The 17,375-nt window shown below is 39.0% G+C and overlaps 3 protein-coding genes across 4 annotated transcripts; 1 reads left to right on the forward strand and 2 right to left on the reverse strand.

Annotated features, from left to right (window-relative positions):
* Positions 1 to 2,057: 2,057 nt before the first annotated feature.
* acad8 (acyl-CoA dehydrogenase family, member 8) lies at positions 2,058 to 6,949 on the reverse strand. The gene is made up of 11 exons (XM_080428649.1): positions 6,830 to 6,949; positions 5,785 to 5,885; positions 4,880 to 5,049; positions 4,509 to 4,618; positions 4,282 to 4,358; positions 4,057 to 4,194; positions 3,745 to 3,880; positions 3,225 to 3,322; positions 2,897 to 3,049; positions 2,658 to 2,760; positions 2,058 to 2,515 (listed from the first exon to the last, which is right to left on the reverse strand). The coding sequence occupies exons 1-11, from the start codon at positions 6,942 to 6,944 to the stop codon at positions 2,460 to 2,462; spliced, it is 1,257 nt and encodes a 418-aa protein (XP_080284775.1). The 5' UTR covers positions 6,945 to 6,949; the 3' UTR covers positions 2,058 to 2,459.
* Positions 6,950 to 7,780: 831 nt separating this feature from the next.
* thyn1 (thymocyte nuclear protein 1) lies at positions 7,781 to 10,962 on the forward strand. Of its 2 annotated transcripts, XR_013933151.1 has the most exons (9): positions 7,781 to 7,824; positions 8,579 to 8,626; positions 8,752 to 8,966; positions 9,635 to 9,703; positions 9,890 to 9,982; positions 10,066 to 10,161; positions 10,268 to 10,418; positions 10,536 to 10,634; positions 10,919 to 10,962. XR_013933151.1 is itself a non-coding variant. In XM_080428374.1 (8 exons), the coding sequence occupies exons 1-8, from the start codon at positions 7,812 to 7,814 to the stop codon at positions 10,580 to 10,582; spliced, it is 732 nt and encodes a 243-aa protein (XP_080284500.1). In that variant the 5' UTR covers positions 7,781 to 7,811; the 3' UTR covers positions 10,583 to 10,706. The 2 variants fall into 2 exon arrangements, 1 of the variants encoding a protein (XP_080284500.1); XM_080428374.1 differs by lacking the exon at positions 10,919 to 10,962 and having other exon boundaries at positions 10,536 to 10,706.
* Positions 10,963 to 11,257: 295 nt separating this feature from the next.
* On the reverse strand, positions 11,258 to 16,503 carry LOC308086114 (vacuolar protein sorting-associated protein 26B-like). The gene is made up of 6 exons (XM_080429493.1): positions 15,806 to 16,503; positions 15,031 to 15,187; positions 14,402 to 14,566; positions 13,985 to 14,160; positions 13,089 to 13,231; positions 11,258 to 12,555 (listed from the first exon to the last, which is right to left on the reverse strand). Exons 1-6 carry the CDS (start codon positions 16,026 to 16,028, stop codon positions 12,418 to 12,420), a joined length of 1,002 nt encoding a protein of 333 aa, XP_080285619.1. The 5' UTR covers positions 16,029 to 16,503; the 3' UTR covers positions 11,258 to 12,417.
* Between the last annotated feature and the right edge of the window lie 872 nt (positions 16,504 to 17,375).

The raw sequence follows: 17,375 nt of genomic DNA on the forward strand, positions 1-17,375 counted from the left end.
TTGGTTACCTCTCAAACACCAGCTGGCATTCACTGATATTTACTTGTGTACAATGTGGCCCATTGCACTCATGAGGTCATATACTGTATATTCATACTGCCTGCCTATTATGGTAGTTGCATTGTACCTGAAATGTTAAGTGTAATGCTGTTGAGTTTGATGGATACAGTATATTTTGTTCATGCCATTTAGAGTTCTGGGACTTTTTCAATAAACACTGTTCTCAAATGACTTCCATTATATTAGTCATTCAGAGTTATAGTCACTTCAGCGATGATTAAAATTGCATTTCTTATTTCTTAATAACTATTAAACACTGTACCAAAGAAGATTAATATTTCTGCGATAACACAGACACATGTTAACAGAGATTAAAAGTTTAGAGGAAAATAATTTTATTGGAGTGTGATGAGGTTTGTTTCAAAACAGCAATGCAATACCATGTTACCATGATGCCATCAGAGTACATACACCACATAGTGCTACCAAAGAGAACTAAAATACATCTACAGTTTAGTAAAGTGCATTTGACTTTTCATAGGGCCTAGTAAAGTCAACAGAAACATACTGTAACAGTTAAGTATAATAACCACAATCAGATAGAAATAAAGGACACTTTAGTGTGGAGAAACACACACATATGCTGTATTTGACAAAATTGCTAAAACAAATCTCAATGAGCAGCTTTATTATAAACTACAAAAGGTCTACTGTAGTACTGAACCCAGAGGCGCCATTCAGAAAAAAAATCAGAGTAAAGTAGGCAAATAAATGTAAGGTTGCAGAGAAGACAATATATCAGTCAAATGTACATAACCTGACTCTGTCAAATGGAAGAAGCTTGCGACACACATTTTGTTTCACAGCCTATTCCGGAGGGAGGGGGGTTTACCAGGCTAACATGTACATGGATGGGCATGGATTTAGGTGAAATGCAATTCAATGCCCATTATTGCACTGATCAAATATTTTCAGAGGTGGTGCAAATATGCATATAAGCACTGAATTTGACATTAATTGAAAACACTGGGGTGTGGAAATTGCCAATCCCTGGGACCCCAAATGACGCCTCTGTCTGAACCACATCAACTATGTTTTAATACATTTGAAAGCCTAATTACTGTACCTGTGGATTAAGTCTTTCAAGCCAGCCTATATCTTGCACAATCTTTGAATGCTACATAGACAGTCTGGGGTTCTGTTATCTGTCTTTTTCCTTTGCTACGACTATTTTGTAACTGCAAATTGTCAATAATTTCACTGGTTTGTTCCTTCTTCATTAAAGTTTGAAATTCATGGTTAGGAAGTAATGCTCTAACTCGACTAACAGCGAAGCTACGTATGTGATTGCGCACCCGCTGCGAGAAGGAAGGTTTCAGTCTCGATCGTGAATACTATATATCAAATGAATAAAACTCATTTTCGTGCGGACTGGCGTCACGGACCAGCAGTGAAGGTTGGGGACGCCTGATTTACACAACTGAACAGGTGAAACAGAAGTGGGGGAAGTTAGACAGAAGCATTTGAAGATTGTGGGGGCAAACGTGTCTTGAGAGACCACCTTTGGGCAGATATTAGGAAACCAGTTAACACATTGAGTGCCAAAAACGGTCCGGACCGTTTTTGAGAAGCCATGCATTGTGTGCCAAAAACGGTTATGACCGTTTTTGGGGGAAAAAAAAAAATAAAAAAAAAAAAAATTCCTTCACAGCACCAGGAGATATCATTTTTCAAAGATTTAGACTCCAATCCACTTCCTGGTTAACTTATGACTTCAAAAGCCTGTATCTCGGCTCCTGTGTACTTTTTTTCTAAAATATGTATTTTTGACTATTTTCGACTATTTTCAACTGGCTGCAACTATGGAGCGGATTACCTAATGTTTTTAATTTTTTTCCCCCGATTGTACGAGACCTCTATGTGTGTAATGAGGGGATCACCTTGAGGACGGTGATCACTGAAAATATTTTGTGACTACTTGAAAAAGGTTAAAAAATGGTTAAAAATCCAGGCACCGACTGTACCCTGTTTTAAAAAAGCCCTGGCACTCAATGTGTTAAATGGTGCATCTCAAGTCTCTTCTTTGATATTTGCTTGTCTATTTACCTGGCTTGAAGCTGAAGTCGTTCTGATCTGCGTTCTGATTTTACAGGTTGTCCCAAAGCACTTATTTTTGCTCAGAGTAGCGAGGAGGAATGGGGGCTACCATTTGTATCAGTTTGAATATACAGTAACGGTGGACATTGGCAGCAGATCCAGCTGTGCCACCATAATTAGAAACAGACCTCACTTCACATTCTTCTCCTCACATGGACGCTAGTGAGGGAAATGTAGACGCAAATAAAGAGACTTGGGATTCATCCAAAGACTAACAAACCAAAGCCATCACAATAGGCCACCACCACTATCACTATAGAAAGATGAGGTCCATTATTCAAAGGTCTATGGAATAAATGTAATCACACGTCTGACAGCAGACTTCTGGCAATTATCATCCTCATCACCTCATTTGTTCCTTTAAGATAAAGAAAATGAGAAAAAAATGGCACAATTATAACAATGCCCTAAGAGCCAATGAAAATCCATGTGTAGTAGTATTTCATGTGAACTGTGTATTTCATGCGAGGTCATATTATCTAGCTTTTCAAAATGCTCACCTTCTAGAATCTGGTGTACTCTTACGTCACGGACATACTGTTGTACTGCGTAGTCTTTCAGGTAACCATAGCCACCATGCATCTGAAGAGCTTCGTTGCAGATCTGTTAGGTGAATAGATACCAAAATGAAAACTCTTGATTCGAGCATTACAAATTGTAGTTGTAATAGACAAGGAGAAACCATGTACCATCTATTTTTTTTTCTTTGCTCAGTAGAAATTGTTTTTGAGTTACTCACGCCAAAGCACTCATCTGTGGCAAAGAGCTTGGCCATGGAACAGAGGGAGACAGCGTCAGACCTGCCCTCCTGGAGTGCTCTCGCAGCCTCGCGCACCAGGAGACGTGACGCAACTAGCTTGGTGGCCATTTCTGCCAGCTTGAACTGTAGAAACTATAGGGAGAACACAAAGTAAGAAGACAATAAATAACTCATTTTTGACCAGCAACACCATTGTGCAATCAACATAAATGAGACATTTCTGAAATAGAGTAAAATGTTGGGCCAAAAGTAACTAAGGAGCATTTGGATAGTTACGTTGACTGCTTTAATAATGTGAGGCTATTACCTGGTTGTTGGAGAGTGTCTCTCCAAACTGTTTGCGTACCGACACGTGATCTCGTGCTAGCTGCACACAGGCATGCGCTGCACCAAGAGAACAGGAAGCTGTGGACATGAGTGTCAGGAAGTGTTTGAATAGCTTGAAGTAAAAGTAAAAGATTTATAGGTAAGTATTTTCAATTTAATTTGTACTTCTGGTCATATCTGAAAGGGTAAGACTTAACTTTACAGTTTATAACATATTCATGATGCCAGGACAAGACCCTCAAAACAGTAAATGACACATTCACATGGTAAACACGGTCTTGATAATTTGATTATTATTATTTGAAGTTCTCTCAAGTGTTCATGTAATACCAATATTGGTGAACAGTGTGTTCCAAAACATACCAAATTAATATCTCTAGTTTTTAACTATGGAAGTGAATGTCTATAGTAAAGCATTTACATCTATACAGTACATTTAACATTACCATAACAATAACCTTGAGAACGGCTGGCGTTTCCTTATAATCTGCCTCCCTCACCAATATTGATCCTGCCTCCATTCAAGCCCTTCATAGCTATGTTGAAACCCTGTCCTTCCTGACCAAGCCGATTGGTCACTGGAATGGCACAATCCTCGAATATCACAGCTCTGGTTGGCTGAGAGTTCCATCCCACCTTGAACAGAGAATATTACATGATATAGACCAAATTCTGCCATCTAGTGGACATTATCCATGGCATATATCTATTGGGTAGTAGGTACATAGTCAATAAATGCATTATAGCTATATATTTATGCTCAAATGCAACTGTATTTATTAGTCAACAATAGTGATGTGCTGTCTTCTTACTTTCTTTTCTTTCTTGCCAAAACTTAGTCCTGGGGTGCCCTTGTCTACCACCAGGCAAGAGATGCCCTTTGCTCCTTTCCCTCCTGTTCTGCACATCACTATATATACATCTGTATCTCCACCACCACTGATGAATGCCTAACGGAAAGCACATGAAGAGATTAGTAGCATCTGGTTCATTATCATCTCATAAATAGTACCTAGGAACCATTCAAGGAAAAGTACCTTAGAACCATTCAAGATGTAGTGGTCTTCATTCAGTCGTGCAGTAGTGAGAAGTGAGGCTGCATCGCTGCCACTCCCTAAACATTAAATAGACAGAAGTAAGCCCCTTAACAACATTTCATATGGGTTTATTATGTCCTTAATTATGAGCAAGAGGAGCCATGAATCTATGTTAAATTCATTCACTGTACAAAACAGATCAAGGTTACGTGCTAATAGAGACTAACCTGGTTCAGTGAGACAATAGGAGCCAAACTTGTCCATCAAGCAGAGATCAGGACAGTACCTCTCCCTTTGCTCAAGATTTCCAAATGTGTCTATCATCCAAGCACACATGCTACAAAGTAAAAAACATACCATTGATTTGTCATCAGAGAAGAATTTAGCTAACAACAACAACCACCACCAACCTACAAAGAAAATAAACGGTTCATGGTATGGTATTTAGGTTTTTGTGCAATAATTATTAATTTATTAATGCAATTAATAATAAATTAATGTACCCTACTTTGTCAAAAGGGAAAACAAAACAAAATGTTCTGCCATTAAAAGTCTTCCAATAAATAAATAAAATTGTATCAAAATATCCGTATCTTACTTGTGGATGCTGATATAAGCTGTGGTGCTGACACAGCCTGTGGATAAGGCCTCAAAGATCACTGATGTGTCCAGACGAGATAAACCGGATCCTCCCACCTCCGGTTGAACATAGATCCCACCAAACCCCAATTGGGCTGCCTTCCGCATTGTCTCCACTGGAAATATTTCCTGAAATAAAATAAAAAGACATATTTCACATCTTTAAGGAGCTAACATGGTACATTTAGCAATGACATGGGAAGTAGGCGAACAGAATGTATACATGCCTTCTGTCAAACTTAAAAAAAGAATGTAAGTGAATTAAGGGTGATGGCAATGTCAATTAAATAATTACAAATATTTCACTCTACTCCTGTATAGCTTTGAGATGTTACTTGCATTAATGAGGGACAATTTGGGACTGTCATTTCAGGCGATGTTAAACAAGATAATGGTAAACCAGAGCTCAATACTGCCATCAGTGGTAGACTGTTGGTGCTTGTGGTGGTGCCAATTTGGAACAACCTTGCTATAAATAAAATTGCATTATGTCAGCGACTGGTACAGTATATAATGATATTTACTCATCTTGTACTGGCATACAATGAAAGAATTAACTAATTAATTAATTAGACACGTTTCGGCATGTCGGCCTTCCTCAGCGCTGAGGAAGGCCGACGTGCCGAAACACGTCCGTTCCTCTAGATAGACTGCTGCTGCTGTGAACCTATTCAAAAATACATTAAGAATATAACTGGAGAGAGTGCGGATAATGCTTTCATTGTATGTATCCTCGAGAATACTGCACCCTATAAGCTATATAACTATAAGAGACTATTCCTCAAGACTCCCCTTGAGTAGAGCACGCCTTCTCCTGACGGTATTGATCCGGTAGGAGAGTTGCCTTGTCTTGTACTGGCATACCTTTTCATCCCACTCAGCCATGTGTGGAGCCATCTCCTTGGCTGCAAAGTCAAAGGCCATCTTCTGAAACTCCTTCTGTTCATCTGTGAGTCCATGGGAAGCTACAAAAACCATGACCGTTACAAAAGACTTTGTTAGGCACTTTTCTCACTTCACTTGATCCATCTTTTGTATCAGGGGCCTCTGGTTGGGCATTCCTCCTTTCCTCTCATAGTGTGCCATTTTTTATTGAGAGATGGCTCATCATTTTGGAATTTACATGCAGCTATGGACTTTGTTTTCAAAGAGTGCAGACAGACTCCACTTTCAAATGTGTGACAGTGAATTAAGGGGGGAAAGGGAAACGATGATCTTTTAGAAGCCTTAACAGAAGTAAAATGTGGAACTACTCAGAAATCCCAGATCCTCCCATCACAGAGCTAGGCGTCATAAGGAGGGGTGTGTTCTGTGTTGTACACCACAGCCTCTGAGTGGGTGGGTCAGGAGGACAACTGCCAACCAATGACAAACCAGTGTAGCCTATTGTTAAAGTGCAACATATGGCAAGCCAGCATATATTATATATGCAGTGGTGGAAAGTAACTAAGTACATTTACTCAAGTACTGTACTTAAGTACAATTTTGAGGTACTTTTTCTTTACTGGAGTATTTGCAATTTTCAATACTTTTACTAAGTTCTACTCCACAACATCTCAGAAAGAAATATTGTACTTTAACTCCACTAGGCTAACTCCACTACAATTATTTGAAAAAAAGTACTTTTTCCACCACTGCAATTGTCAACCAATGAGAAGCCAGTGTTAGCCTATTGTTAAAGTGCAACATATCATGGCAGGGCAGCCGGCAGCATATATTATGTATATGACATTAATATTATAGTTTCTCGAATATATCTCTTTTTACATTAGTGATTACTGGTCTAAGGCTTGCCTGAACCACAACCAATGTGGCCATTCAGTTCAGCTGCCACTGAATGCACTGTCACTGCTATGTGTCATCTTCAATCATAAAGCTTTATGTGCAACAGCTCTCTAAAGGGACTTACGGTCGATGCATGAAGCTATTCCCCGTCTCTGCACGCTGTTAAATATTAAATGCTGGTTTCTTCCTATGCAGGACCTCAGTCTGACAACTCTTGATAATGTCCTGGCGGCCGCCATCTTTACCTCAGTGCAGTTATGTCACATCGCTGCTCCAAGGGAATTGTAGTACCATGTAGTACGCAGAACTACAAATACACTTAAAATGCCGTTACCACGCTACATATGGCCATGACACTTACCAGATCTTGAGGGAATTGAGTTCATGTTAAAAAGAATAACCTGTTATGTATTGAAGTCGGTCACGTTTGTAAATGGGAAGTGAAACAAAAATAAAAACGACAACGGGACTGGTCTAACCGTGAAACATGACTGTCATCCTGGATGAACTTCGACCTGGTGTTTACACTTTCTCCCTTTTTGACCCGTTCATCTACATAAACGTTCAGATGTCAAATATAAAGTGCTTACCCCATCAACACGGATGTTAGAATTATGTACGGGCTCTCAGACGTACCCGTATCTTCCATATTGTTCAATCAAAAGCATTTAAATCCGATCGGTGGCCATTTTCTCCGTATTTTCTCCCTGTGCTTTCAACTACGCGACCCTATTGGTTGGGAGGTGTATTGCACTCTGATACATCATAACTCTATGAGAAAATAGCCTACCAATCGGAATAAAATGCTTTTTAATTAACAATACGGAACATGCGGGTACTTCTGAAGACCCGAACATAATTGTAACGTCCGTGGCTATAGTGTAAGCACTTTATATTTGAAATCTGAACGTTTATGTCGATGTACGGGCCAAAAAGGTAGAAAGTGCAAACACCAGGTGAAAGTTCATCCATGACGGCCGTCGTGTGATCCATGGCTAGGGACTGGGCGTACATCAAAACAAGCGCACCACAGGCACATGCTCTGATAGTTTACACAGTGACGTCACAACGCGGGATTGTTTGTGTGGAATCACTGTGGAGTGTGGATGAGTGTAAAAGGTAACGTTTCTGCATTCTTTATTTATCAGTTGTATGTTTTTAGAATTTAGAAACTCCCTATGCTTTGTTGTCGAAGCAAAGAGAGAGTGTATGCAAATCACTCTAGCTGCCATTCTCTGCGTGCATTAAGTTGAAATGATAACGTTATGGTAGACCATTGTGTTTTTCAACGTAACAGCAAATGTAAAATATATTTAAAGAGCACAAAGTCACTACAGTTAGCACTGCACAGTGTCAGCTGTGTTTTGGTGGGCAGTGGGCACCAAAACATTCTGGACACAAGGGAAAACTGGGCACCTTGGACGAGTGGGCACCTGGAAGAGTGAGCACTAGGGGTGGAGAAGAGTGAGCACTAGGGGTGGAGAAGAGTGGGCATTGGGAAATGTGGGCACTAGAAAGAGGGCACTAGGGAAATGTCGGCCTGGAAGAGTGGGCACTTAGGGGTGGGGAAGAGTGGGCACTTAGGGGTGGAGAAGAGTGGGCACTAGGGAAATGTGGGCATTTAGGGGTGGAGAAGAGTAGGCACTAGGGAAATGTGGGCACTTAGGGGTGGAGAAGAGTGGGCACTAGTGAAATCTGGACCAGAGCCGTAGGGCTGGAGTTAATGTTGCAGACTTTTTCCATCTCAAATGAACTGATGTCACAGTTAGAGAGAACCGATTTTTATATTTTAACAGAGGTATGAAGTGGGTTTGTTATATACATCCATGTGGCCTCCCACTGATGTTTTCATACTACTGTTCTTGTCATTTAGAGATGGCACCAAAGAAAAGGGCCCGAGGAGGGATCACGAAAAAGTCAGGTGAGGTTTGGGAACACAATTCAATGAAACTGACTGACTGACTGACTGACTGACTGACTGAGAAATTATATTCTGGAATTAGCCTATACTAAAGAACTGTGTGTGCTTTTTGCCTTACAACACAGTCATAGATGAGCCTAATGTAAAAGATGACAGTGAAGAGATCCCTCCATTGAAGGTTGCTGCAAAGTCAACAAGAGGGAAGAGGAAGGCTTCATCTTCTGAGGAGTCCAGAACGCTGGAGAAGACAAAAGTTGATGAACCGCCCAAACCACAGTACTGTCACTGGTTGATGAAGTCTGAACCTGAAAGTCGCATTGAGAATGGAATAGATGTAAAGGTACAGTAACTGACAAGTGACAACATCATCAGTATTATTTCTCTTTCGGTCAAGCAGCACTTGTCGATAGGGGTTGATTGAACAAATCGATGTAATTGATAATACAACACAATAAAAAATACTGAAAATTGCAGATCTACAAGCTCACAACATATCGCACACATGTGACGCATTGTGAGCTCGACACCATTGTATGACAAAGTATAAAATAGGGCTTACGTGATTAATCAGACTAATCCATTTAGTTGATTATAAAACATTGTTCTTCTTGGTTATTCAATAAATTGAATCGATAGTTGCAGCCCTACTTCAGAATCAGCTTTATTTTTCACATCGCAGGGTTTACAGGTGCAAAGAAGCGGGTGAAATCATTGGGTTTTCTTTTGCTTTAGTTTTTGCTTTTTCTCCCCAATTTAGTTGTTATGCCATTTAATTTCTCCCCACACACATTTCTGTGTTGTCACTGCTGTTGAATCCTACTGACTCGCCTACTAGTGAGGAGCCACCACCGGCAGGACGTAGACCCGGATGCACTATGGTGGAGGCTGAAACCTTTGTGTTGTTTTTTTTTGTGTGTACATGCTCCATCTTTCTTTCAGGTCTACTTAATGTAAATTAGCCTCAATGTTTTTAGAACTTGCTCAAGATATCTCTGGTTCACTCTACAGTTTGGGATTGAGGACCTGAAGGCTCTGCCCAATCAGACTGGATGCTGGGATGGTGTCCGCAACTATCAGGTACTGCTGGTAGATTAAGGCATTGTCATTTACTGTAATGACAATAATTGTATGATCAACCACAGTTGAGGAAACAAATGCTCTGAGGGTGCTTTTTTGTAGGCATCATCACATACTGTAGCTATATCATTTTTTGTTCTATTCTCCCTGGTAAAAGTGCGTGTCTCCAAAATTGTCATCCTATAGGCCCGCAACTTTATGAGGGACATGAAAGAAGGGCAGCTATCTTTCTTCTACCACAGCAATTGCAAGGAACCTGGAATAGCAGGAATCATGAAAGTAAGTCTGTCTTTTCCAAATGGCAGTATACTTACAGTGTAAAAGCCACAGATATTGCAGTGCAGTTGTATTATGTTTTCTAGATTGTGAAAGAAGCCTATGTGGACCACACTCAATTTGACAAGAAAGATGTCCATTTTGATGCGTCCAGCAAGCAAAGTAACCCTAAATGGAGCATGGTAAAATAATTATGGAATATTGACCTTTGTAATCAATTGACATTTTTAGATATGAATAAAGTTGATCAGGTTTTAACTTGTTTTATACTGTTTTTTTCTGTCTCAGGTAGATGTGCAATACCAAAGAATGACGGCACGTTTTATTCCTCTGTCTGAGCTTAAGAAATATCACCTGCAGCAGAAGGCCAACGGAGGACCCCTGAAAGACATGTCTCTCTTCACAAGAGCAAGGTTGTCTGTCCAACCTCTCACCAATGGTACGTAGTGTAGTTTTGGACCACAGATATTAAAGTTTCCTGTAACTTAACTATAACTATGTCTAGTTGTTCTAATTGTTCTCTTTGGTAGATAACCACATTGTCTTTCCCCTCCAGAGGAATTTAACTTTGTCCTGAGTTTGGAGGACAAAGATCCGCTGTGAAAATGTGGCTGTGGAGTGATACTTTGAAGCAACAACAAATGTTAAACCAATGGTAATACTCATTTGTATTGTTTTTGTTTTCCTTTTAATAAACATTTAAATATTATTAAAGGTGATTTGTCTCGTTATGACTGATTTTATTTTAATGTCTGTACAAGGAACAAAGAACTCCTGCACAGTCTTATTCACTTGCGATTAAAACACTATTTACATATCGGTTCTAGGACCTTCATTAGGTTGTCTAACATTTGAAAGATAACCTGATGAAGGTCCTTGCACTGAAACTTAAGTACATTTCAATTGCAAGTGAATAAGACGTGTTCTTTCTCACCCCAGGATCTTCTATGCGCCTACTACCATACACCCATTTTGTGAGCAAAAACTTAAGATGCTGCACTAAAGATGCTTATTGGCGGCCGTGGTGTGAGTCCAGGCACCCTTTGCTAAGACCTTTGCTGCTTGTCACCCCTCCACCTCTCTCCCCATTTCCTGTCAGCCTACTTTCCCTATCCCTCTCTAAATAAAGGCATAAAAAGCCCCAAAAGCAATTTATGGTACGTGTAATGCTGAAGAAATGCAATATCTGTCTACCATTACATTACTAAAAATTATTTTGAACTGTAAGAACTGATATGCACACGTTCATTTAATTGAGCAGCAAATAATACTAGCAAGTCAAAGATTTTCAATTTATTTCAGTTTTGAGGACAATGGATGATTAGTAAATGGCCACAAAAGATATAGTTCTACTGTACATATCTCAGGTTAAAAGTCTAAAATTATGTTAGAGGCAATAGGATTTAGTATGCTAGATATATTTAGGCACAACATTCAAGTCTATAATGTGGAGGATACACAAGACTTATACTATCGGACCCCAGATACAAGTACTTTGACACCCTCTCATAACACCACTGGAATGCTGAGGTAAAGCATGTGAAAATTAAGGGATAGTTCACCCCCAAAATGTCTTTCTCTATCGATTAGTCACCCCATGGAGACTTGAATTCATGGATATTGTTTTGTTTGTCACATTCCTAAGCCAATCATTTGAAAAATATTTTTTTGGGGGGAACTATCACTTTAATATTTAGTTTTGTGGCACTGTGTGTACTGCATAATTACATGTACAGGAGGTCAACAGGGCACAGGACAATCACAAGTTGAGATAGCTGCTCTTATTTACAGGTAATAGAATCTAGGGGATAATGAAGTCATCTTGCTCATGAAAGCAAAAAAAAAAGTTTCAGAGGCCCACTTCCATTAATCATTTTTGTCAATACAAATTCATTGGAACTAACAAATTCAGCAAGAAAAAGCAGTGCAAAGTTTTCATTTCAGATTTCTCAAGAATGTTAGGAATGCCATTGATTAAATGTGGAATGTTGGAACTTGGAAATTAATTTCATTTCTTTGATTAATTTCATTTCTTTGAAATTCCATACTATTCACTTTAAAATCTGTGTTGAATAATTAAGAAAAATTAAAAGCATTACTGTGTAATGGATTGAGACGAACAAAAAGGTTGATCACATAAAAATGTGGCAATACTTTTTTGTGACATTTCACACAAGGTCATAACAGATTTAGTTTAGATTTTCATAAAAAGAAAAGTGTTGATGAAGGAAAAACACCTGCAGCGGCCAGTAAGGCCACTTGCAAATGGCTGATACAGGCGGCTCTTTTTCATTGTTCACTTTTATGTCTTCTTTTCTTCCTCCCTTCATCAGCAGCCATAACAAAGGAGGGCTGCTTTGTCTGATATTGTGAGGTGGCTCTATTCCTTCACAGATGCTGACGAGGCTTTAAAAAGAGAACGCTAGAGGATGACAACGCTAGCCGCTTTCTTCCCTTGCTGCCTGTTCCAGTGCACTCTCATTGGCAGCAGAGCCCTCAAACCGCTGAGCTCCGATGATGGCCTGGTGAGACATACTCTTCCTCACCACATCGCCTTTCCTCCACAGTGTGATTTCCTTAAAAGAGAATGAAGCAGTGAAAATAAATGACTAGTCTCCCATTAAGACCCGAGGCCGATTCTACAAAATGTCTGTTTTTATAATATCTTCTAAAAAATGTTTTTTGAAAAAAACTTATGAGTGGTTCTCAAACTTTTTCATGTCAAGGACCCCAAAATGTATACGTATTTGGCCAAGGACCCCCATCTCAAAATATTTTGTTCCAGGGACCCCCCACAAGCAAAGATTTGAGTTACAAATGTTCGCTTGAAAAAATATATATTCAAAGACTTGCACACATTTTTACGATTTCTCAAAAATAGCAGATCTACAAGCTCGTAGCACGGCACTCGGTGCCGCGCTATGAGCTTGTATATCTGCTATTTTTGAATAGCCCAAAGTGTAAAATAATGCTTTTTAGCTCAAATTAAAAAAATGACACAGCTGCGTTCCAGGCCTTAAAAACTTAATATGACTTTGCTCAGGCCCATCCTTGATGTTTGGTTTGGAATGTCAAAGAGTATTTTGCCCATTTTTCATTTACTAAATACCTGCTGTTTGAAGTAGCGCCTTTCTTCCTCGTCAATCAGCACAAGGTTAAGGTAGTAGCGCACGGAGAATTTTTTGTTGATGTCTCGCATTGTGGGAGTCATCTCATAGCCAGCCAGAAATAATCGAATTGGAATGGACTCTCCTTAAAATGAATACAACACACCAAGTGAGGTTGGATGAAAACAGTGTATCTTCATAGTCAGTAGTAATGATGGGTTAAGGAAGGACATAATGCCTCAGTCAAACATATTTGACTCTACACAGTAAAATCCTCAGTTTTAATTGAACTGTTGGATGGGTCCATGTTTACACTACAAGTTAAATGAACACTGAGGATTTTACTGTACAGAGAGTATGCACATGAGTCACTTTTCCACCGGGACACGCCCCCCCTCAGCTAGACTGAGTGGCAAAACATTGAGCAGCATGGAGTGTTGCTGGAGTTTGTAAGCGCTTGTTGGAAATCACTCAACGGTCCTGCGTACCACCTGTTTCTAAATTGCACATAATACAGGAGACAGCAGGATGTTGCGTTATTGAAAACGAGCGCTTCCAAACTCCAACACTTCGAAAAGTAATCACCTGCACGGAATTTATTGACAGAAAGTAGCTCATAACATGTCTATGGTGGATTTTTATAAAACAAAAACCTTGCAGATAGAAAGAGGATAATTCAAGCTTTCCGTAGAGCTGCAAAGTTTAACGCTGTTTAATACGATCAGATAGAACTTTTCCGTTTGGATGTATGGGCTGTCAAGGCCAGAAAGTAGTTTTTTGCCACTCAGTAGGCGTTCCCACATAACTTCCGGGTACGATGATGTCACACGCATAGCCTCTATAGGTTCTTGTTGTCTCATGCTGTGTTTTTGATCTACTACTACGGTAAGTCATTTACCTCTGACCGGTGCACCATCCATGATCTCGTACTTGGCTATGGTGTCGTTTTCATGGTATACGCTTGGCCCGGTGCCTGTTGTCTCTCGTTTGATTATATCAATCTCCATGTGCTTAATCTTAATCCTTACGAGAAGGAAGTAGATTTTTCCCACAATGACATCTTTCAAGTGGTACCTGTGAAAGGCCAGTTCATGATGGGCATCAGAAACTACTTGTGCAATAGTGGAAAGGTTTTAAAATGCAATCCTAGTTAACTTTATGCTAATGCTTGGACATCTCTGTATAATGAAAGGAAGTCATGATGTCATTAATAATTATAATAACAATTTACACTCCATTCTTAAATTGTAAATAGTGACTTTGGTGGTGATTACAAGATATGAAATTATTAGTGCATAATATTCTCAAGCCTTACTTGGATTTGTTATACTCAAACTCAATGTGGAGACAGTCTTCAATTCCAACTTCCATTTTGATGGATGAGTTGAGCTCTGGGTATGTGCTCAGTGTGTGGACAACAATATCCATCTCTTTACTAATATCATTGAGCCTTCTGCTGACTGTAGCCCTCAGAAAGTATCTGCAAATAGTAAAAAGAGATTCTGAGCAAAAAAATATCACTTGCAACAGAACTGTTCCGAGATTAAATTGCTGCAACAGTGTTCAACATCTTAACAGACATGTATGTAAAACAGTAACAGCCAGGTTGGATTATTAACTTGATGTTTTTGCTGTGGAAAAGGCAAACAGTTAAACTAAAGTCTGCACAATAGATAATGCTCCCATGAACATTTATTGGTTTACCACTTTTGGTGGTAAACCAATAAATGTTCATGGGAGAATTATACGGCGTGCTGACTTTATTTTTCACGTGTTCTATTGTCTAGCACTGACTGTTGTGTGGATGTATCTGCTGTTATAAACCTTTTGAATAATGTAAACATTACATGGAAGCCAGTGATACACACATCAAAGAGAAAGTCAGCACACTGAATCTGCGCTGACTTGACTGCAAACCAGTGAACATTTATTTGACCCCTTTACCTTAGCTTGACATTCTGGCCTGTGTAGGACTCATAAGGTTTCTCCACGTGAGTGAACTCAAAGTCAAAGGTCTGTGACTGAGTTAGTTCACCAGGTCTTGCAAGATCTTTCACCAGAGAAACGAACTCATGATGGTTTCCCCTATCGTAGTAAAGCTCTAGAAAGGAAAACAAAGCATTGTCAACTATTTCTAGCTGGTTGTAAAACAATGCAACATACAGTGGTGTTAGGTAACTACATGTACTCAAGTACTGTACTTAAGTACAATTTTGAGGATTTTTTTTTACTTTACTTGAGTATTTCCAATTTTCTATATTTACTCCACTACATCTCAGAGGCAAATATTGTACTTTTACTCCACTACAATTATTTGAAAGCTTTAGTTATTAGTTACTTTGTAGATTGTGATTATTACAATCAACATTACCCACTTCAGCCCTATACATTTCGGCCATTTGAAAATAGCCCATTTGCAAGCTCAAATCTGCTACAAAATATTTTAAAACATTTTAAAACTTGTGAAATGGGACATTCTGCATAATGAGTACTTTCTACTTTTGGTACTTTAAATACTTTTGTACTTTTACTCAAGTAAATTTTGAGTTCCTGACTTTTACCTGTAACAAGAGTATTTCTACATTGCAGTATTGATACTTTGTATCAATACTGCTAAGTACAAAATGTGAGTACTTTTCCCACCACTGTATATGGGTTACGAATCATATTCAAAGACTTCTGAATAACAAAGTTTTGACATTTCTACATAAAAACCCACCTATTTGCCCGACGAATTCGATTTTGATCCCTTGATGTTCCAGTCTCTTCCCAGGGTTCTTGAGTGTGACATTCACCTTGCCACTGACAGTCTCACCATCATAGAACAGAAAGTACTTGTCTTTCTTTCCATCCTCGGTCTTGTGTTCTGCCTTCTTTCTCGTCTCAGCATCGTTCAGAACCACATCGATTTCTGCACTTTGCCCAAAGCTGAAGAAACTCATTGTAGAAGCCTATATATAATCTGTCGTGAACCCGTGTTACAAGTGTACGTTTACTCTCTAACTTATTTGCAAAGTAAGTCACGTTATTTAGCAGTGACTATGCATTCAGAACGTTATGCAAGACCTACAGCCTATAATACGACATCAAACCTCAATTGAATTAAGAGAGAAAACGTTTTTCCAGGTGAAAACAAGTCACAGATATTTCAAATCATTTTAGCACTACATGTCCTCGTCATTTCCATCGATTAAGAGAAGAAAACATCCGTTATGGTTGCGAGACTACGTCTAATAACATATATCTTTAAGCATATTAGGTGTTCTTAGTTTTTTTTTTTTACTATCTCTCGAATTTAGCAACGTCTATAACAAGTCAAGTCGTCTAGAATGTGTTTCCTTATGGTCAGTCCGTCCTATTATTGGTATCTTTTCTAAAACAGTAAAATGTTGTCAAATGATCAGGAAGTACGCCAGAGCTGCGTCAGCACAATTACTTCCGGTTCAACTATTTCAAAATAAAAGCAGAATTGCCAGATTATGCGAGAGAAATAAGCTAAACAGGTGGTCTATGAAAACGAGAAAACAAGCCCAAAAGAAGCGAGTATGCTACGGCTATTCAGATCTACAAGCTCACAACGCCGCGCACAATCTTGAAAAAGATTGAGGTAAATCTGGACCTTTTTTACATTTTAACAGCACATCTTGGAGTTGGGGGGGGGGGCTGCACAAAGTATTTTCAGATGGGGGTTAATTTGGGGGTCCTTAGTTTCCATGAACATGATTGAGAACCACTGGTTTAAACAACATTAGGAAACAAGCCCAAATAGCAACCACACTTAATTAAGAAACAACAAACAAGCCCAAAAAATGCAACTACCAACTGATTAATTACAAGCAACTTCACAGAAAAAGACGCCAAAAGTCGCTTGTAATAATCAGACATGGCAACTCTGCCTTTTAATTTCCTTGTTTAATACGTCTTCGTACGACGGTGTTCCGCGCGCTTACCCAATCAAGTCTAACAATAAGCTTTGCATTCAACTGCCCATGCTTTAACTAAAACAAAAATATTAAGCTAATTCATTTGGTGATTTCTTCGTGCACATTGGATTTTTTAAATGCATTTAATTTATTTTTTAGCAAAGTTTGTTTTGGCACATTTTATTTTAGGCTGCAGATGCAATTAACATTTTTTGTTGTGCCTATGTTTTAAATATCTAGGCTAGAGCTATGTCCCATAGTAACATATTAAAAGTATATATTTACTCAAGTACAGTACTTAATTTTATTTTTAGGTATTTTTTTTACTTTACTGAACTGGAGTATTTCCAATTTTCAGTACTTTTA

Source organism: Gymnoscopelus braueri, assembly GCF_963280865.1.
Source record: "Gymnoscopelus braueri genome assembly, chromosome: 5".
Classification (NCBI taxonomy): domain Eukaryota; kingdom Metazoa; phylum Chordata; class Actinopteri; order Myctophiformes; family Myctophidae; genus Gymnoscopelus; species Gymnoscopelus braueri.